Below are 19,533 nucleotides of genomic sequence, written 5' to 3'. Positions count from 1 at the left end.
CCACCCACAGGGCTCTTTAAACTCCTTTCTATCTTCCCTCCCTGCCTCCACTGCTATTGTCCTTGCCCTGAAACTAACTCCCATTATACACACACACACACACACACACACACACACACACACACACGTATGTGTGCACACTCATGTACAGGGGCTATGTTTATGCTTTCTTAGAACTTAGCATAGTGCCTTACACATTGTAAATACCTAATAAATGAGTAATGATAATGATAAGAGAAGGGAAGAGAAAGGAGGAAGGAAGGAAAAGGGAAGTAAGAATTCTTAAGGGAGGGAAGGAAAAATGGGAGAAGTGAAAGAAAGGTAGGGTAGAAGGAGAGACAAGCTATTTATAGGAGTTTCTATGGAGAGATAGAAAATCCTAATGGTAACATAAACTTCAGCAGCTTTGGCTTAAGTGGCTTCAGGATGCTTCTGTTCTTGATCTTCTCACTGTTCCTCCCTAATAGTATCAAACAAAAATAAAAGATGAGGGGCATTATGTCTTAGCACTTCTTATTAACACAAGTGGTTCATAAGCAATTATTGAAACAAGTATTTGAACAAATATTGAGGACAAATTTTCCATTAACCACTTCACAGTTTCAATTGTGTGCATTTTAAGAGTATCCTTGAGAAGTTTTCTCACCTCATATTTTAGGGAGTAGATGATGATATATAGCTTTAATAAACATACTCAAAGAATTTTAGAATTGTAAAGGTCTTTAAAGATAATCTTCTGTCTTTGTTACAAGGAAGTATTCTACTAAGGAAAAGTCACTGGGGAAATGATACCAATGTCAAAAATGGGGGGCAAGAAAATCAGTGAAACATTTTATTTTTAAAAATAAAGATCATCCAGAAAGTAAGAACTATCTTACTTTTGTATTCATATCCCCAGCACTTAGTAAAGTGCTTTTTACAAAGTAAGCACTAAATAAATGCTTTTTTATTCATTCAGTCATTTAAATCATTCTCCCCCCCCGGTTTTTTTCCCATAGGAAGCAACTGAGATTCAGAAGTAATGTGACTTGTTCAAGAGCACACATATAGTTCAAGGGAGGATAAAAACTAGAAAGATGTTCACTCTCAGTCTAATGAACACATACATGTGTGTGTACTGATCTTTGGGAACAATAGCAAATCAGTTATTCAAATAAGTATTCATTCAATCAGGGATAACTGATAAATGAACCTCTCTCCTAAAATAAGACATGATATATTTTGAAAACTAATTTACTGGAAATCTCCACTACTTTACAAACATCTTTTGAAACAGTAAAGAAACTCCAAAGATCTAAGAGTCATCACAAGAATCATGAAATTTATGGTGAGAACTATTTGGTCAAATAATTCCTTTAATCAGACAGAGCAAACAATGTTTGAAAAGTAAGGATCACGGTGAAAGTGGCGAGGGTAATCATAACTCTAGAGCTAGAAGGATCTCAGAAACCACCTGGATCAACCCCTTCATTTTTACAAATGAGGAAACTGAGGTCCAGGGAAATTATGTGACTTCCTCATGGTATATCAGGTAGTAAGGTAGAATGAGAGGTGAGATTTCAACCCAGGAGGTCCAGTGACTCCACAGCTGGTGAATTTCCCATTGGACTGCACACTGCCTACTGAATAGTCATAGTACTTGTTTCAAAAGTTTAACAACAAGGTCATTTACCAGAAATTCTCCACCCTCTTGAAAAAGGACTAAAGTTAAACAAGAAAGAACTGTTCTTTCTTGTTAAAGCTCCTCTGGAAATAATTTGTTTTCCTCTTTAAAAAAGGATGAAAATGATAAGATTCCACTCACTATATTTCAAACAAACAAACATTCCCTTACATCTCTAATATCTCCATATCATATGGAGTTTTTTGATAAGTAAATACTAATAGGGGTCTTAATTTTACTACAGAATCAATCTATTTCTTAGTAAATATTCGCAGGAATTTAATTAAAATGCAAGAGGAATTCCTACTAATTGTAACCTATCTTTCGCAACCATTCAGATATAACTGTTAAATATTTCTTTGAATTATGAGCCATTAAAGTACCTAGAGCTTTACATTCATGTAGTAGCAACTGTGTTATTTTGTTTTGCTTTTTATAAAGTTTTCTAGATCTTTCTATAAAATTACTCTGAATAAAGTAAAGCATGAAAAATTTAAGAAGTCATTTTGGGGGCAGCTAGGTGGCGCAATGGATAGAGCACCAGTCCTAAAGTCAGGAGGACCTGAGTTCAAATCTCAAATCTGGTCTCAAATACTTAACACTTCCTGGCTGTGTGACCCTGGGCAAGTCACTTAACCCCAATTGCCTCAGTAGAAAAAAGCAAAAAAAAAAAAAAAAAGGGGGGGGAAATGCAAAAAGTTTTTAAAATGCTACTCCTTAAAATTAAATGATTATTAGTAGTGATATTTTCAAAAGTAGAGGCTGAGTTAGTGACAATTGAGTAAGTAAACATGTTAGAGATAGTGGAAAGTAGGTTTAAGAAGAGAAAAATGCTTATTATAATATCTTTGGAAAATTTTCCCAAGGTATTAGTTATTTCAAGTTTGTCAAATTACTTACATAAATCAAACTATTTCTAATCAGCCCAATAAAGATATTTCTCATTTACTTAAATATCTTCTTTTAAAAAAGAACAAATAGTTAAAGTACATTAAGGTCTTTCCCTTTTTGTCAGTAAGAAGGAACAGTTATTTTTGGTACCAATCACCATTTTGTACAATTATTCATTGTTTTTTTCCTTAAAGAGTATTTCTGATCTTGTACACGAAACAGAGGATCTATTATATCCTATCACTTTCCAGACAGCTGAAAACGACAGTGTTTTAGATAAAGCAACAATAGTCATCCCCTCCACCATTTTAATTGTAAAAATTAAATACTTTTTATATTACACAGATAAACATTTAACAGAACAGATATCTCAATACCTAAATGCATTCCAACTACTTCTCATTCTTATATTTAATTCTGCACCCAGTTCATTGTCCATGTGCAGTGTTTGTCCAAAATGGATATAGTGATAGAATATGTCATATGTCATAGAACATACATAGATACATGTTGCATACTAGATAGTAGGCATTCTTTATTCATTTGGTATCTCTCTTATGAAATTATTGTATTGTTCTCTTTTGAGTGGTCTTGAATAACACTCAAGGTTCAATGCAATCAGGCATCATTCTTAGAACAAACAGTGTCAAAGTCATAATAAACTTCCACTGGATACACTAAAACTCCCTAGTGTAGTTTGAACCAGATTAAATTGTAATTAGAAAATGTTTAAAAAATAAATTAAAATATCATACAGCACAGATGATATTAATTAATAATTTTCTATGTCAAAATAACCTTGCCTCTTTGGAATATTACTGTGCTATAAGAAATGACAAGCTGGATACTTTAGAAAAAACTTGAAAAACATATATGAATTAGTGCAAAGTGAAAAAAGCAGAATTGGAACACTATTTTCAACAGCAATACAATGATCCAAGATAATTCTAAAGAACTTATAATAAAAATGCTATCTACCTCCAGAGAAAGAATGATGAAGAGGATATAATAGATCCTCTGTTTCGTGTACAAGATCAGAAATACTCTTTAAGGAAAAAAACAATGAATAATTGTACAAAATGGTGATTGGTACCAAAAATAACCAAAAATAAAAAAATAAAGAAAAACTTTATTTTTCTTGAGTTGGTTTGGGAGAGAGAGTTGTTTTGTTGTTGTTGTTGTTGGGGGGTGGAAGGGAGGGGAGAAGAGAAATGCCCCGCGTTTTTTTTTTTTTTTCCCACAACATGGCTAATATAGAAATGTGTTTTGCATGAATACATATGTATAATCTATATCAGATTGCTTTCCTTTTCAATGAGGTGATGGGGAGGATAGGAGAGAGAGAATTTGGAACTTAGAATTTTAAAAAACAAATGTTAAAAATTGAATTTATATATAATTTTAAAAATCAAGTATTTAATTTAAAAAAGGAATATTGATTTCTCCATAACTTTTCAGACAACTCTCTGAAGACATGATATGCTACAGATAGTAGTTTGGGTTTTCTTGAATTGCTAATTTCCTTTCTTTTACTGGTTCAGGAAATTTTCTAGTATTTTTTGGTCATCCTTGTAGAAATTAACTTCAATAGGAAATGGAACTAATTTAATCTGAAGTCTTTTCTTGTTTCCTCTTTCCTATTTTTTTTTCCATCAGTTGTTTGTATGCTTGAATAGATCAGGTTGGAGCTGTTCTAATAGTCCTATAGAATGAATGACCCTTCAAATCTTCATTGTGTTTTCTGGTATGGTTCAGATGTTTACCTTTGCTCTAATGAGTCAATGACCTCAAGAAGGCAGATTCAGAAATGACTATTGCATTAATTACTTCTCATTTCCTATCATGATAACAAATTTCACCTTTTTTGGTAATGTTCTTTCTCACTAAACTTTAACTTTAAAGAAAGTATTTATGATAGTTAATTGGGAGAAGACTCAGTAGTCTCAGTAGGCTATTAGTCTTTGGGCTCTTTCTCACTTTATTTCTGAACCACAATGTTCTACTAGAGTTTCATTCATTCTTGTCACCTGATCTTTGTCACTTGATACTTGATGATTTTAGCATGTATTAAAGATGACTTAGTTTGAAGAATATCATTATTATATTGTTATAATAGATTATGTCTACCTCTCTCACCCAGACTAGAAATGAAAGTCTCTTATGGGCCTAATCCTTCTAATGAATATCATGGAAGCTTTCAACTGCTCTGTTTCTGAAGACAATACTCTTTCCTCCTCTTGGAAATTCATCATGTTGCTATTGAAATGACTGTTGACACTCAATTGTCTTAACATACTGCAACTCAGAACTCCTGAACTCAAGCTGTCCACTAGCCCTAATCTCCCTGGTAGCAACTATGTGCCATCATGCCAAGGAACAGCTATTATTTCTTTGTCTGCGATTATATTCGTGGTAATTAGGGTTGGAAGGGATCTCAAAGATCATCAATTCCAATCTCATTTTATGAATAAAGAAACTAAGGCTCAGGAATATTAAGTGGTTTGCTTGGCATCACAAAAGTTCTAAGTAACAGAATCCAGATTTTGAATTCAGATCTTTTATCTCTAGAACCAAAACTCTTACCCCTTTGTTAAGCTGTATCCTTGTATACACAAATGAAACCATCTCTGACATGCCTTATTTACCTCTCCAAAAAGAACTTGTGCGTCACTTTTTGATTTAGTTACAATTTCCTTATGATTTCATTTTACAACTAAAATGTCAATGTTGTTGTGGTTTAATTTATCCAGCAACATGCAAATTATTTGATCAAAAATCAATCAAAAAGCATTTATTTATTAAGAGTCTATTGTGTGCCAGAATTTGTGCTAAGTGTTAATGATATAAAGACAAAATTGAAATAGTCCCTGCCCTCAAGGAGCTTACATTTTATCTGGGAAAGTTCAATTGGTGGTGTCACACAATCTAAAAGTCTGAATTATACAATGCGTATTACATTAAGTTTCCATTTCTGCCACCAATAATGACCTACTAGTTATGAGATTCCCTATACATCCAAGGCAATCCCAATAGACTTTGGATAGAAAATAACATTTACATCCAGAAAAAGAACTATGGAGAGTGAATGTAAATCAGCATGTCTTATGTTCACTTTTTTTTCTCTTCTTTTTGTTCTGATTTTTCTTTTCCAACATGATTCATAAAGCAATGCACATTAAAAATAAATAAACAAATGAATGAAATTTTGAGAAAGACAGAGAGAGAGATTCTCTATACATGGCTAGACTGGTTTTCAGCAAGCAGATACAGTGTCAAGGTTTTTCCAGACAAACAGAGTTTATATTTTGCTGGCATACTCCCTGAGAATCCATGAAAAACTTCTCCCATGCCCCAATGAGGTACAGAAGCAATGTTTTGGTGGGAAAATATATAACTTGAAAAACAGAAAAAATCTCAAGCTAGCTATGAAGAAACATTGTCTTTTCACCTCAAAACTTGGGAAAAGGTCACTAATCAGTTCTAAGTCTGAAAACCATGTCCATCATGGGAGTATATGGCAACAGCCCCTTTAGAGTTGCAGATTCTATAATAAATGTGTAATTCCAGTCTGACACTAATGACTAGGATGAATCACCCACTAGTCCTCCTGCAAAATAATCAGTGTCAGCTTGAGGGCAATAAAAAGAGGGCCAAGTAAACAATACATACAAGCTTATTTGCAAGTATCTTGTGGGCAGAAGTAATCCCAGTCGTGGTAGATGGAAAAAGAAAGGCAATGTTCATTGACAGTCTGGGCACAGACCCTCTTCATGTTAAGTCTGGTTCTACTAATTCGCTGTGTGTGGTTTAGGAGAGGAAAAAATGCATAAGACGCTATTTCTCAGAGCTTTTTCCTCCTTATTACTACATAGAAAATAGGTCAAGGGATATCATCAGTCTTTCTTTATGTAATCTATAAACTATATAATATTGATTTAATTTTAAATTGGCATACTTTATATTACAGATCATGATGTACAATGGATAGAGAAGAACTTGAGGCCTGGAAGATCTGCCTTAATATTGGTCATGGGTCCCCAAGCAGTTTACTTAACTTTGAAGAATTCTAGGGGTCAGCAAACTGTCCAGATATCCTTTTTTGTATAGCCCATGAACTAACAATGGTTTGTATATTTTTTAAATGGATAGGGGAAAAAAGGTTATTTTGTGAAACGAAAATTACATGAAATTCAAATTTCAATATCAATAAATAAAGCTGTATTAGAACACACCCATAGCTATCTGTCTAGGTTTTGTCTGTAACAGCTTTTGCACTACAAAAGCAGAAGTAAGTAGCTGTGGCACAGACTATATCTGACCACAAATCTGTGATGCAGTTCTAACTCTACAAGGCTTTGAGTGCCACCCATTATTCTTAGACTGTGACTTTTCGCTTTATTCTTACTACCAAGAATTTAACCATCAAGTTGAAAAAAGAAATGGGGGGAGAGGAGGAGAGTTTATTCTGATTTTTTGAGCTCAGGATCAAGACTGAAATTTTTCTGAATGAGAAAAACTCTCCTTATCCTCTATTATCAAATCCTGAATAGCTTAGTTTTTGCTGCAAACTTAATAATGTTTTTTAAGAAATTTCAACCTAAAATTAAGAGCAAAACCATACTGAGGTATAAAACTTAAACTGCAAACTCATTGCATTGACAACTGATGTGTGAATCAAAACTAATGTCAAGCTGCTTTATGCATTTCCTATGCTGTATAAAGTTAAAATAAGACTCAAGATCTACATTCCCACACTAATTTACAGCAGATATATTTTCTAAACTCAAGCTACAGCTACAGCAGCATTTTTTCAGGCTTTGATACAAGCACAAAAGAAACTTCCATGTTTCAAAATTCATTTAACTGTGCAATTGAGGAGCTTCCACCTAACTTTAAAATGGAAGCAATTAATCTTCATTGTGATGATGTAATAAAAGGCAAATTTCAAGAGTGTAAGAAATTCTATAAATGCCTTTTAAGCAATGAATAACCTCAATTAAAAAAAAATATGTGCTTATAGATTGAAATCAGTTTTGACATCTCTTGTTATAAGTACCTACACAATGTTCTTAATTTTGCTCCTCAGTCTGCAAACTTTGGCCCATTATAGAAAAATTCTGCTGACTCCTGCTTTAGAAAACTTTCTGATATTTTAAAGTATGTTTAGAAGAACTGCCCCTGTTTAACCTATCTCAGATTGCTTGCTGTCTTGGAGAAGGGGAAAAGAGGATGGAGGAAGAAGAATTTGGAACACAAAGTTTTGCAAAAGTGAATGTTGAAAACTATTTTTGTTATAATTGGAAAAATAAAACTGGAAGGGAAGAAGGGAGGGAGGGAAAGAAGGAGGGAAGGAGAAAGGAAATCACCTTCTACCAATAAAAACAAAGATATAGTCCCTACCCAAATCCCTACTCTTTTGTATGTTTCAAGCCCTGAGCATCAAAGGCCCCGACCTCTACCATCTACACATGCTCTCCTTTCCTTCTTAGCAAGAACATCTGACAAACTGGGTCTTTTCCATCACACAAATTTATTAAGAAATAATTCAAATAAAATTCAGAACTTAGAACCCTTAGAGTCACAGAAGTAGACTTAGCAGGAAATGCTGAGATCTAGACCAACCCATTTGTTTTACAAAAGAAACTGGGGATAGAGGGCAGGCAGAGGGGTATTAAATGACTTGTCTAAGGTCACACTTCCAGCAAGCACTAGAGTCAGGATTTGAACGAAGGTTGGTTCTTCATAGTTGGACAACTTCCCCTACCACTAATCTCAAACCTTTTTCTAGAAAAAACTTTCTATAAAATTCATATAGCAATGACACTCACACTGCCTTATGTTATGTATATTTGTAAATAGCTCTGGCTCCGAAGTCAAGTCGTGGGATCCAATTACACCTCCAAAATTTACTACCTGTGTAACCCTGGGCACTTCTCTATGGCCCTTAGGTTCTTCATCAGTAAGATGAGAAGGGTTAAATAAATGATCTCAAAGTCTCATGGGCCTAAATACAGAGGAAAAAGCCAAGAGAAAGGTAGATATGTTGACTAAATACTACATAACTGCATAAGCAAAGCACTGCAGCTTCTTCTTTGTAAATTATGAAGATATAACCTTCATATTATATTACTATCATAACCAGGTTTTGACACTGTATAGAAGAGATAGCCAGAGAGGTGACAGACATAAAATTCAGAATGAAATTTTTAGTTATGGATAATTTAGTTGTTTTTTTTTTTTTTGCTAAACACCCACATTTGTTATTAAGGCTTTATTTTTTCTATTTTGTATTTTTCAGTGAGGAAGGAGCAGAAGAAGAGATAATAAATATATAAGAAAGAAAGGAAAGAGGAGGAAGAAGGGAAGGAAGGAGACAGAAAAAAGGAGAAAGAGAAAGAAGGAAGGAAGAGAGAAGGAAGGAAACAAGCAAAGAAGGAAGGAAAAAAGGGAGGGAGAAAGAAAGAGAGGAAAGCCAGCTAGATGATACAGAGGACATATAGTGCTGGTCTTAAGGTCAGGGTTCAGATCTTACCTCAAAAACTTATCATCTGTGTGACCCTAAGTAAGTAATTTAACATATATCTACCTCAGTTTCCTTAAATGTAAAATGGGGATGATAATAACATCTACCTACCCCTTGGGATTGTTGTATAGATCAAATGAGATATCTAAAGTATGTAAATCAAATGGCAAACAGGGTTTGCAAATCCACAAGAAGAGTTGGGGTGATCAAATTAGATAACTACATATGCAAATCACTCTGCAAATTTTAATGCACTATATAAATACTAACTTTGGAATTAAAAGGGAGTCTGCTAGGTACAGCTAACAAACTATCCCTTAACTTCCTTTTGGAGTTTGCTACCTTCAACTTTATGGTCTGGACTTTTGATTTTATTGGTGTGGGGAACTCTTACAAGAGTAGAAAGATCAGCAATTATTTTTCACCGGTTTAATAGGCTCATGAACCAGACCTGGTAAGGTCTCAGAATCCATCTATTTTAACATCTTCATCTTATGAGAAAGTGAAAAAAGCATCAGATTAGGTTCAAATTCTGCTTTAGTCAACCTGGATGACTTTGAACAATTTACTTAAATTCTCTAGGCTTCATCTGTCTAAAAATAAGAGAGCTGAACTAGAAGTCCCGCATAGTTACCCAGCTTGAAATCTATGATTCTATGAAACTGAGGCTCAGAGTCAAAAGGTGGGATCTGAACCTGGCTTCTTAGAAGGTCATGTGACTCAGCAAGAGTCAGAGAACTACCATATGTCAGGGGTCCTTCTGACTCAATCCACCATAATCATTCTGTCTCTCATGATTTTGAGGGGGTTTTGTTCATCACATACCAAGGAAGAAAAAAGCGGCCCATTTATTGGCATCCTGACTCAATGCCTCTATTATTCCCTTACAAATCTGAAACTCTTGGGAGGGAAGCTTTTGGAATCTATGTCACAAGCACTATCCTCATTGCAATTTCATATTTTTATATGCTTGTGAGAGGAGGTAGAAATTGCTGGGTGTGCTTCTTAAGACCTCCCATGGTGAAGTATTTCTACAAGCTCATGCATTTCACTAGTTTCTATAGGAGCACATAAAATAAGTTGTAATTAAAAATTTTAATTACCTCAGATTGTGTTGCTAATGCACAGGCAGTGTGAATACAACTGGCTTAATGGACAGATATATAACTAAAATTTTTAACTAGTCTTTCCCTAAACCAACCTAGAAATCATAAAAATATAAACTTTCATTTCTTGTTAAACTTGGAAACAAAGCCCTATTCATATATGCAAACCATTTCTGATAGTTGAAACAGCTTTCTTTCTGAAGAAAGATTTACATAGCCCAGTCTATGGCCATGCATATGAAGAAGGCAGGGGCCCAAACTGCTTTGTTCTGACTATTTGGGATATGAGGACAGGAAGTTAGTTACTGCCCATTCCAGATGAGCCCTATCCTAGCCTTTGTGCAGAATACCCGTCAGGAAGGAAGCCAACCAGTTCTCAGATAATCAAGGATTATAGATAATAATGTTGAAAAATTACTTAATGGAAGGCAGGTTAAGTTCTTGATAGAGGGGAGGGAGTAGAGAGAAGGGGAGAGAAACATTTATTTTATATCCTCTGAACTTGAATTGTTTCTGTTGATTTACCTCAGGGTTCTAGCTTAGTTTGGTTGGAGGGCGGGGGAAAGGGTGTTGTTTGTTTTTTTTAGTTTTGCTGTCTTAAATTCATTAACCAAAGTGAATAATGTTGAAATACTACTCCTAGAATAAATCTTACAGGACCAAATAAGCAGGCAGTTCATTAGCCTTGTGAGACATGCCCTAGCAACACTATTACAATGTTGAAAATCAGTCCAGATTGTTGATGGTCATTGATTTAAACCATTAACAAACTCCCAAGACTGACCAGCACAATTTTCCTACTCCCACCTGATCTAAGAGCACATTTTATTCCTTCTGGCCTTGGCACAGACCTCCTGATGTTACACTCCCAATTGCTCAGCACTCATTCTGAATTCTACAACAATGGTAGTATTAACCCTTTACCTGCCAATTTAGGCTTTAAAATGCTTCCTGTAATTCAGTCAACAAAAATGAATTAAATACTTACTATACGTCAAGCACTGTGTTAAAAGTTGGGGATACCAAAAAGACAAACATGGTTCCTACACTCAAAGAGCTTATATTCTAATTGAGTGGGTGGGTTGAAGAGGTAGAGGAAGAAGGTGTTATATATAGAAACACAGAAAGATCAAGTTAGATTAAACATTCTAAGCATTTCTCAAAGCCCGGAAAGGTAACAGGATCAGTGTTGTCAATGTTTGGAAGTACAATGTAATAGACAGCAAAATTGAAAAAAAAAATTTAATCCTCTCAATTTTATACACAATGAACTGTTTTATTCAATGTCATATCACTAGTTAGTGACAAAATGAGTAAAAGGTCTATTGATTTTTCTTCCTGAACTATTGTTTATCCTCCATTCTTGAAAAGGACCATGATATTGGGGAGGTGATGTCACAACATGCAAGTGAAATGGATTAAGTAAAGGAGGGCTTTACTTAAGTCACCAGCCTTATTTTTATCTCTGGAGCCATCTGGATCCAGTGGCAAGACATAGATCAGGACTGGATGGAGTGGGAGACCTTGGTCTTTTTTAAACTATAGTCTTTAACACTTGATCATTGAGTGATTAAGGCTAGGTAAGAATTGAAGCAGAAAATGATGTCACTTACCTAGTTGTTTTATATAGATATCTGCTATTTACATTTATTCTGAAACAATGAGGACCCCAAAAATGACCAGGTAGTACTTGGCCTGATTGTTAGTCAATCAATGAAAACCAGATTTGGGTCTAAGGAATGGTCTTAGCCCATAAATTCCAAGAAATCTTGCCCGTAGGAATTTAATAATGCTTGTTCATTGAATGATAAATATGAAAACCTCACTATGAACTCTCCATAATCTATCCAATGTTGTTCTGCCCTATTTTATAAAGAGAAAATATTTTATTTTCTATAAATATATATAAATAAATATATAAAATTTTTACTATTAATAGTAAAGCCAAAAAAGATGAATATAGAGAATAAGATGAATAATTACAATTTTTTTAAAATTAAACCTGTAATTTCATCAGGGTAGAGAACCCATTATTAGCAAGTTCCCTTTAATGCAAACCCATACCTGAAAATCTTAAGAGAATTGGCTGCAGGGTATTGATTGGTAATGTCACACAGCTAATATATGTCAAAGAAAAAAATAGAAGCAAAATATTCCTGAATCAGAGGCTGGCATTACAATGCAAGCCCCTTGAGGGCAGGGACTATCAATTTGCCTCTTTTTGCAACCCTAGTGCTTAGTATAGTAGGTGTTTAATAAATGTTTATTAATTGATTGATAGCTTCCTATCCACTAGACCACACAGCCTTTCATTCAGCCTTTTAACTGTACATGTTGTATGTATATACATATTTTACATACAAACACACATACACACACACACACACACACACACACACACACACACTAAGAAAGTGCTTACCTATTTCCAGCGACATCTAGGACATGAAGTTCACTTGCTTGTGAAACTTCGGAGGGTATTCGAGTTAATCTGTTGTCACGCACAGAGAAAACGGTGAGACTGCAACACCCACCAATCTAGAGTGGAAAAGAAAAGATTTGTTTTTCCCCTTCCATTCTTGAAAATTTATTATACAAATGATCTGAATCATTTTTAGAATATATAAGAGGGTAGGACATGGGGATTGCGCTACAATGATCATCAGTCAAAGTTAATCATCCATCCAGTTTAAGGTTTAAAGTGAATTAAAAGAACTTTCTAACTCCCATAGTTTCACAACTACTTTTTCAAAATGTTAACAATAAATGTCTTCATTCAATAATCTCTAGACAGCAAGGGTAAATAATTTCATAAGGAAAAAAAAAAGATTTTATTCACCAATTTTAACTTCTTTTCTAATAAAATTGTGAACTTTCCATTTCTTTCAAAGAATTACTCAAGAATCCAGGATATGAAGTGTGTGCCAGCTTATCAACTGTTGGGGACTTTCAAATGTAACCAGATTATGACTTTTTTAAAAATGAACTGTCCACTATAAGAAATTCTATTTTCTTGGTTAATGCAAAAGTATATAGGAATATAATAAATGCTGATGGGAAAGCAAAAACAAAAAAACATTATTAGAAATGTCATAATATAGAAGCATCCACTTGAGAAGGATAATTACAATTCCTGATCAATTTCCCCAACTTTTAATGTATAAATATTTACTTTACTTATGCAGAAGATTCAACTACACAAAAATAAATTTGGTAATACATATTTATTAAACTTTTGGCTGTAAGTTACTGCTAAAATATGCAAATAAACCATCTAAAATATAAGCAATTTAAGATATCTGAACTCTTTACAATTTGCAAAAAAAATGTATAAAAATAAAATTAGCAATAACAAATGTTGGAGGGGATGTGGAAAAACTGGGGCACTAATATATGGTGGAATTGTGAACCAATACAAACATTTGGGAGAGCAATCTGGAATCATGTCCAAAGAATTAAAAAACTTCTATGTGACCCAGGAATAACACTATTAGATCTGTTTTCCAATGTGATAAAGAAAAAATGAAAATAATCCATATGTTCTAAAATATTTATAATAGCTTTCTTTTTGGTAGCAAAGAATAGGAAATTGAGGAGATTCCTTTCAATTAGGGAATGGATGAATAAGGTATAGTATATGATTGCAATGAAAAATGTCTGTGCTGTAGGAAATGATGAGCAGGTTGACTTTGAGAAAACATGGAAAAACTTGAAATGAGATGATAAGTGAAATGAGCAGAACCAAAGACAAAACTGTACATAGTAACAGCAATATTGTTCAAAGAATAACTGAACAACTAAGCTTTTCTAAGGATTATAAATATTGAAATCAGCTACAAAAGGTCATTGAAAGATGATGCTATTCACTTTCAGAGAAAGAATTCATATATAGAACTATGTATTATATAATTTCACATATTTTCTTTCTATCTCGTGTGTGTGTGTGTGTGTGTGTGTGTGTGTGTGTGTGTGTGTGTGTGTCTGGGTCTCTAGTGTGGAATTGAGAGGGAGGAAAGGAAACAGTGTGGAACTCAAATGTTACCTCCCAAAAAATGAATAAATAAAATTAAGTACTTCACTGAGGCAAAATAATTTATATTTCCTATAGAGTTAGGGAAACTGATGGAAAAATTATGATCTTAAACTCATCATCTTACAGAACCTCAAAAAACCCACCACATTTTTCCTGTGGTCTATATCCTGACTAGAAGCAATTACTAAGTTCATAAAGGAAACTATTGATGTCTCTCTGAGGCATGGAAAAATTCACCAAAGGGCTTCCTAAGTTAGAGCAAACAAAAGAAGTTTGTATTTTCTACTTTCTAAAAAAAGCTTTTTTTTTTCATTTTTCTATCAGAAACTCTTGTTTTCAATAAGAAGAAAGAGGGATATCAACTTTCTACCACAATTTAAGTCTCGTTAGCCACAGAATATTTTTATTCAGATTACATAGTATCTGGCTTCTTATGTATTTTTAAATTTTCTTTTTTGAAAGATAAACATGGCAAACTTTTAAATATTTAAGTTTCATTTCCATACCAGAATCAGCAAGTATGTATATTAAGATTTTTCCAATGATGACAAGTCACTATCAAAGGAAATGTGGAAGAAAACTACCTCTACAATTACAAATTTTGGATTCAAATACCACCTTAGACAATTGTGTCTCAGTTTTCTTATCTGTAAAATGAGGAGTTGGATAAGATGATCTGAGGTCCCTTCCAACTCTTAAGAGAAGGGAATAAACATTTATAAAGTATCCACTATGTGCTAAACACTGTGCTAAGAGCTACTCATCTGACCCTCACAATAAACCTGTAAAGTAGGTGCTATTATTATCCCCTTTTTACAGATAAGGAACTTGAAGCAAACATAAATTAAATGACTTGTCCAGTCATACAGCTAATAAGGCTGGATTTAAACCCAAGCTATATTCAAACCCAAATTGTCTTGTCTCTAGACTCTTTGTTCTATTAACTATTCAATCCAGCTTCTCTAGAGTTGTCATCACCATCAATGCTAACTAAATCAATTAGTGTAAAAAAATTTTAAGTTTTCTGATATTTTTCAACCTTCAATTTCCTAAGAATCCTACTTTTGTTCCAACATTCAGGTAAAAACCAAAACCAAACAAAAAAAATCAAGTCTATTTAGATAAATAATAGTAGAATGTTAAGTATTATTTGCATGTTATATTATAATATAAATACATGTGACATATATTGATATATTTATATATGTGTTTATATATATGTAAATATATGCAAATATTTATGTATTTATGAAGTAACCATTTTGCAAGAGAAAAATGCATATGTATACTCATTAAAATTAAACTAAAAATTAATAAACTTTTATTTAGGAAGCAATGTCATATAATAGAAAAAATAATCAATTTAGAATTAGACATTCTGGTTTCAACAGCTCTTCTACTTACTGCCTGTGTGACTTTGGCCAGGTTGTTTTCTCTCCCTGGACTTTTCTAATATAAAGTCCTTTGAAATATAAGAAGTAACTTAAAGCATAAAAAGAGACAGGAATCAGGAAATAGCAAACAGACTAAAGTAACAATTTTAAAAATCAATATTAAACAACAAAATCAAAAACCTGGAGACCTAAAGAAAATGTTTACTGAATAAATTAATTTCAGAAGAAAAACTAGTATAATTTAGGATTCATTAAATATTTATAGAACCTATGAAGATGGATAAATCACAGTATGCCTGTCCAATATACTCCCATCTGTCTCAGTTATATTATGGAAACAAAGTCAGATCTTTTAGCTAATTAATTTTGTTTTCACTACCACTACTGTCACTGCCTCCATCAATTAAGCTGACACTGTAATGAGCCAGCGAGATTGGCAAAAGATTGACCATTAAAAGGATTTCTCTCTGTTTATTTCCTTAACAGGTAACATACCTTCACAGCTCAACTCAAAGTGGCTCTGAACCAGGTCAAAAGCAATAACCCTACCAGGGGCTTGGCCCCATTCCCAACACTGCCTCTTATCAAATTCAAATCCAACTCTTATTCTTAGGAGAGTTGCCCATTCATTTTTTTTTTAACTGAAATTTTTTATTCTCAAAACATATGCAAGGATAATTTTTCAATATTGACCCTTGAAAAATCTTGTGTTCCAAATTTCCTCCCCTTCTCCCACCCCTCTCTGTTAAGGAACTGGAAATGAGATAAATTGGAGGCAGAGGAAAGAGGAGAAAGGTCAGAGAACAGCAAGGGCCTCTCACTCTCCTGTATCATCCTCTCACAAGAGGAGATCCATTCTGGGTTGGATGTCCAGCAGCCACTGTCAGGTAGCTCCCATGTATTCCAACAGCTCTCCCTTATTCTCCAACACCTTTCCTACATGGCATGTAATCCAATAAATGTAAAGCATGATAAAAAAAAATGTTAAATCCAATATAGGCATACATATTTATACAATTATCTTGCTGCACAAGAAAAACAAGATCAAAAAGTTAAAAAAAAAAAAAAAAACATTCAAGTAAACCACAACAAAAAGTGAAAATGCTTTGTTGTGATCCACTCTCAGTTCCCACCTCCTCTCTATGGGTACAAATGCGTGCTCATTCTTTCAGGCAGGCCTGGGCTACATACCCTTTATTTCACTTTTTGCTCCTTATCCTTCCTTTCATCAAGCTCTTATCCCTTGGACCAAAAACCATGACAGGGAAGTTTTAGCCTTTTCATTTCTCAGCCCCAGCCTCATTTGGTTTACTATCTTAGGCAGACCTAGCATGTGTTTTACCCCTATCCCTAACTAGTTTCTCATCATTTTGGCAAGGAGGGAAGAGGTCAAGAAAGATTAAAGGTGGCCCCTTAACTAAGTCCTGAAAGAGGAAAAAGATCATGGCAGGCAGAAATGAGGAGGAAATACATCCTGGGCCCAAAGGATACTCAGGGAACAGCTTGGCTGGAACAGACTATAAGAAGGGAGCATGATTACTCATACCATTGTATTAAACCATTGTTATTTCTTATATTATTGTTAACTTTTCCTGTGTTTCTATCTTTTCCCCACAACTAGAAGATAAGTTCCTTGAAGGCAAATAAGAGGTTTTGCTGTTGTTGTTTTAAAAACAACATAGTTCCTTAGACATAACAGTGTTAAGCAAATAATTGAAGACATAAGATTCTACCCAATAAGAAGTCAGCTTTTTAAATTGCTAACTGGAAATTTCTCTGGTTCCTGGAATGAATCATTAGATGTATTTGTTATTTGACTTTTTTTTTAATGTGACAATGAGGACTCTGAATTTTGCATAGCTTCTGGTGTGTTGGGGTTTTGTTTTGTTTTGTTTTTTGAGAAAAAGAGGACACACTATCCCGTAAAGCATCTTTTTAATATGATGTGTTTATGTTCTGTACTTCCTTAACATTTTCCATTTCCTTTCCCACCCTAAACTCACACTCATTAGACATTGTCCAAGAGCGGATGGCATTTGTGTTAAGAGAAACTAGTCTATGCCGTGTACTGTCAAAGCATCCATGTGACCTTTGATCTCTTAATTGTTACCCAATTTCTGTACCTCACTGCTGCTCTTATAAACTCCTGCCAACAGAAAAGCACATGTTGTTGTGAAGTATTCAGGGAACATACCTTAGTCATACTTTCAAAGTCACATTCTGTCTCCCTAGTAGCTCTCCTCGGTTCACAAACATTCACATACACAAACAAAAATAAATAAAATAAAGCTTCTTGCTTTGCTCTTCAAAGGAAAAAAACTTTCCAAAGCAATTCACTTCATAGGAGCCAAAACTTACCTATGGGTTTTTAGAAAATGAGTTAAATGAACTCAGTGCCAAATAAATTTGCATGTTAATTGTGAGAGAAGATTTTTTAAAAAGTCTAATCTTTTTAAGGCACTTGATTCATGGCAAAATTTTCTTAGTTGGATAAAATCCACTACTAGCCTCTCTGTTACCACTCTACTCCATTCTGTCCCTTTAAAAATCCACAAATGATATTAGGGCCCTATCATAGGATGAAAAGGAATTTTGTTGCAATAAAAATTAAAATAGTGCTAAGTTACACATTATTTTTACATCGACTCCATATTTATTCTCTATATTTCATACCAGACCTTTGGATCTTGAATAGGATGTTATAGAAGAATGTCGTTTCCATTTGTTTTGACCTTTTAACTGCATTTTTAGTTAGCATAAGCTCAGAAAATCAGTTTGAACTACATTGCTTGCAAATAAACAAAGACAGTTTAGCAAAGGAGAAAGAGCAAATCCTGAAGCCCAAACACTTGGGTTTAAATTCTGCCTTTGACCAGTATTGGCTGTGTGACCCTGGACAAACAGTCTAATAATACTGCTCCTAAACTACTCTCTAAAAGAGTAGTAAAATAGATATTAATATTTCTTAGTGATTAAAAATTGAGAGAATCACAGGTTCATATTCACACCACCCTCACCACATCATCCAGAAAAAAATGGAATAAATACATTAAGTATCATCTGCCCTGCCCCCCAAAAAAAATCCTAATAAAGATTGAAATCTAGCAACTTAGAAAACAAAATGTTTTTAAACATTTTTTTTACCAACAATAGACTATTATTTAAAATTCCACCCACATCAAAACTAAAGCTTAAATCACCAGAACCAATGCTGGCTTAATCTCTGAAATCATTACATTTACTAAACTATGCTAGGTCCTGACAATAAAAAGATGAATAATCATTACCATGCAAAAGTGAAGGGAAAGCTGAGGTCAGATAGTCTGATCAGGTGGGGACTATGGTTAGCAAGGTTTCCTGACTTCCTCCAGAAGTACTGAGCAATGTGGGACATGGAGGGAAGGATGAGGTTAATAGATAATAATTATCCAGCACTGGGCCTAGCAAGACAGGGAAAGAAGAAGGATAAAAGGAGGGGAAGGAAGGGATTCAGGAGTATACAAAAGGTTGTTTCTGACAGCAGGATCAAGACTATGGAAGGAAGGAAATGAGGCCAAAAGACTGGATATTATCATGATGATGGAAAGTAGGTACAGAGAAGTAGAGATTATGAGAAAGATGGAAAGACAGGATATGATACTGAGTGAAACAGTCCCCTATCCCCATGGAGATTATAATCTACTTTGAGGTTCTCTTCAGATGTCCCCTACTATGAAGCTTTCTCTAATCAATGCTTCCCTGCCACCTCAAGTTATTATATTTACTTGTCTCTGTTGCCTAGAAGAATGTGAGATCCTTGAGGAAAAGGCCTATTTTTGGTTTATGTCTTGTTCAGCCTCTAGTTCATATATCTGCAAATAGTAGAAATTGAATAAATATTTGCTGATTTGAAATGAAGAATAGAACAGAAAGAAAGGCAGAGG

At 34.1% G+C, this 19,533-nt stretch overlaps 1 protein-coding gene across 1 annotated transcript in view; it reads right to left on the bottom strand.

Annotated features, from left to right (window-relative positions):
- Positions 1-19,533, bottom strand: part of LRRC1 (leucine rich repeat containing 1) — a 166,060-nt gene that overhangs the window by 8,421 nt on the left and 138,106 nt on the right. Inside the window, exon 11 of the mRNA XM_051997167.1 lies at positions 12,606-12,721. Coding sequence (XP_051853127.1) covers positions 12,606-12,721 — 116 coding nt within the window. The remainder of the gene's footprint in view (positions 1-12,605; positions 12,722-19,533) is intronic.

The sequence above is a fragment of the Antechinus flavipes genome, chromosome 4 (assembly GCF_016432865.1).
Source record: "Antechinus flavipes isolate AdamAnt ecotype Samford, QLD, Australia chromosome 4, AdamAnt_v2, whole genome shotgun sequence".
In the NCBI taxonomy this organism is placed as follows: domain Eukaryota; kingdom Metazoa; phylum Chordata; class Mammalia; order Dasyuromorphia; family Dasyuridae; genus Antechinus; species Antechinus flavipes.
This window is presented reverse-complemented; position numbering and strand designations above follow the sequence as displayed.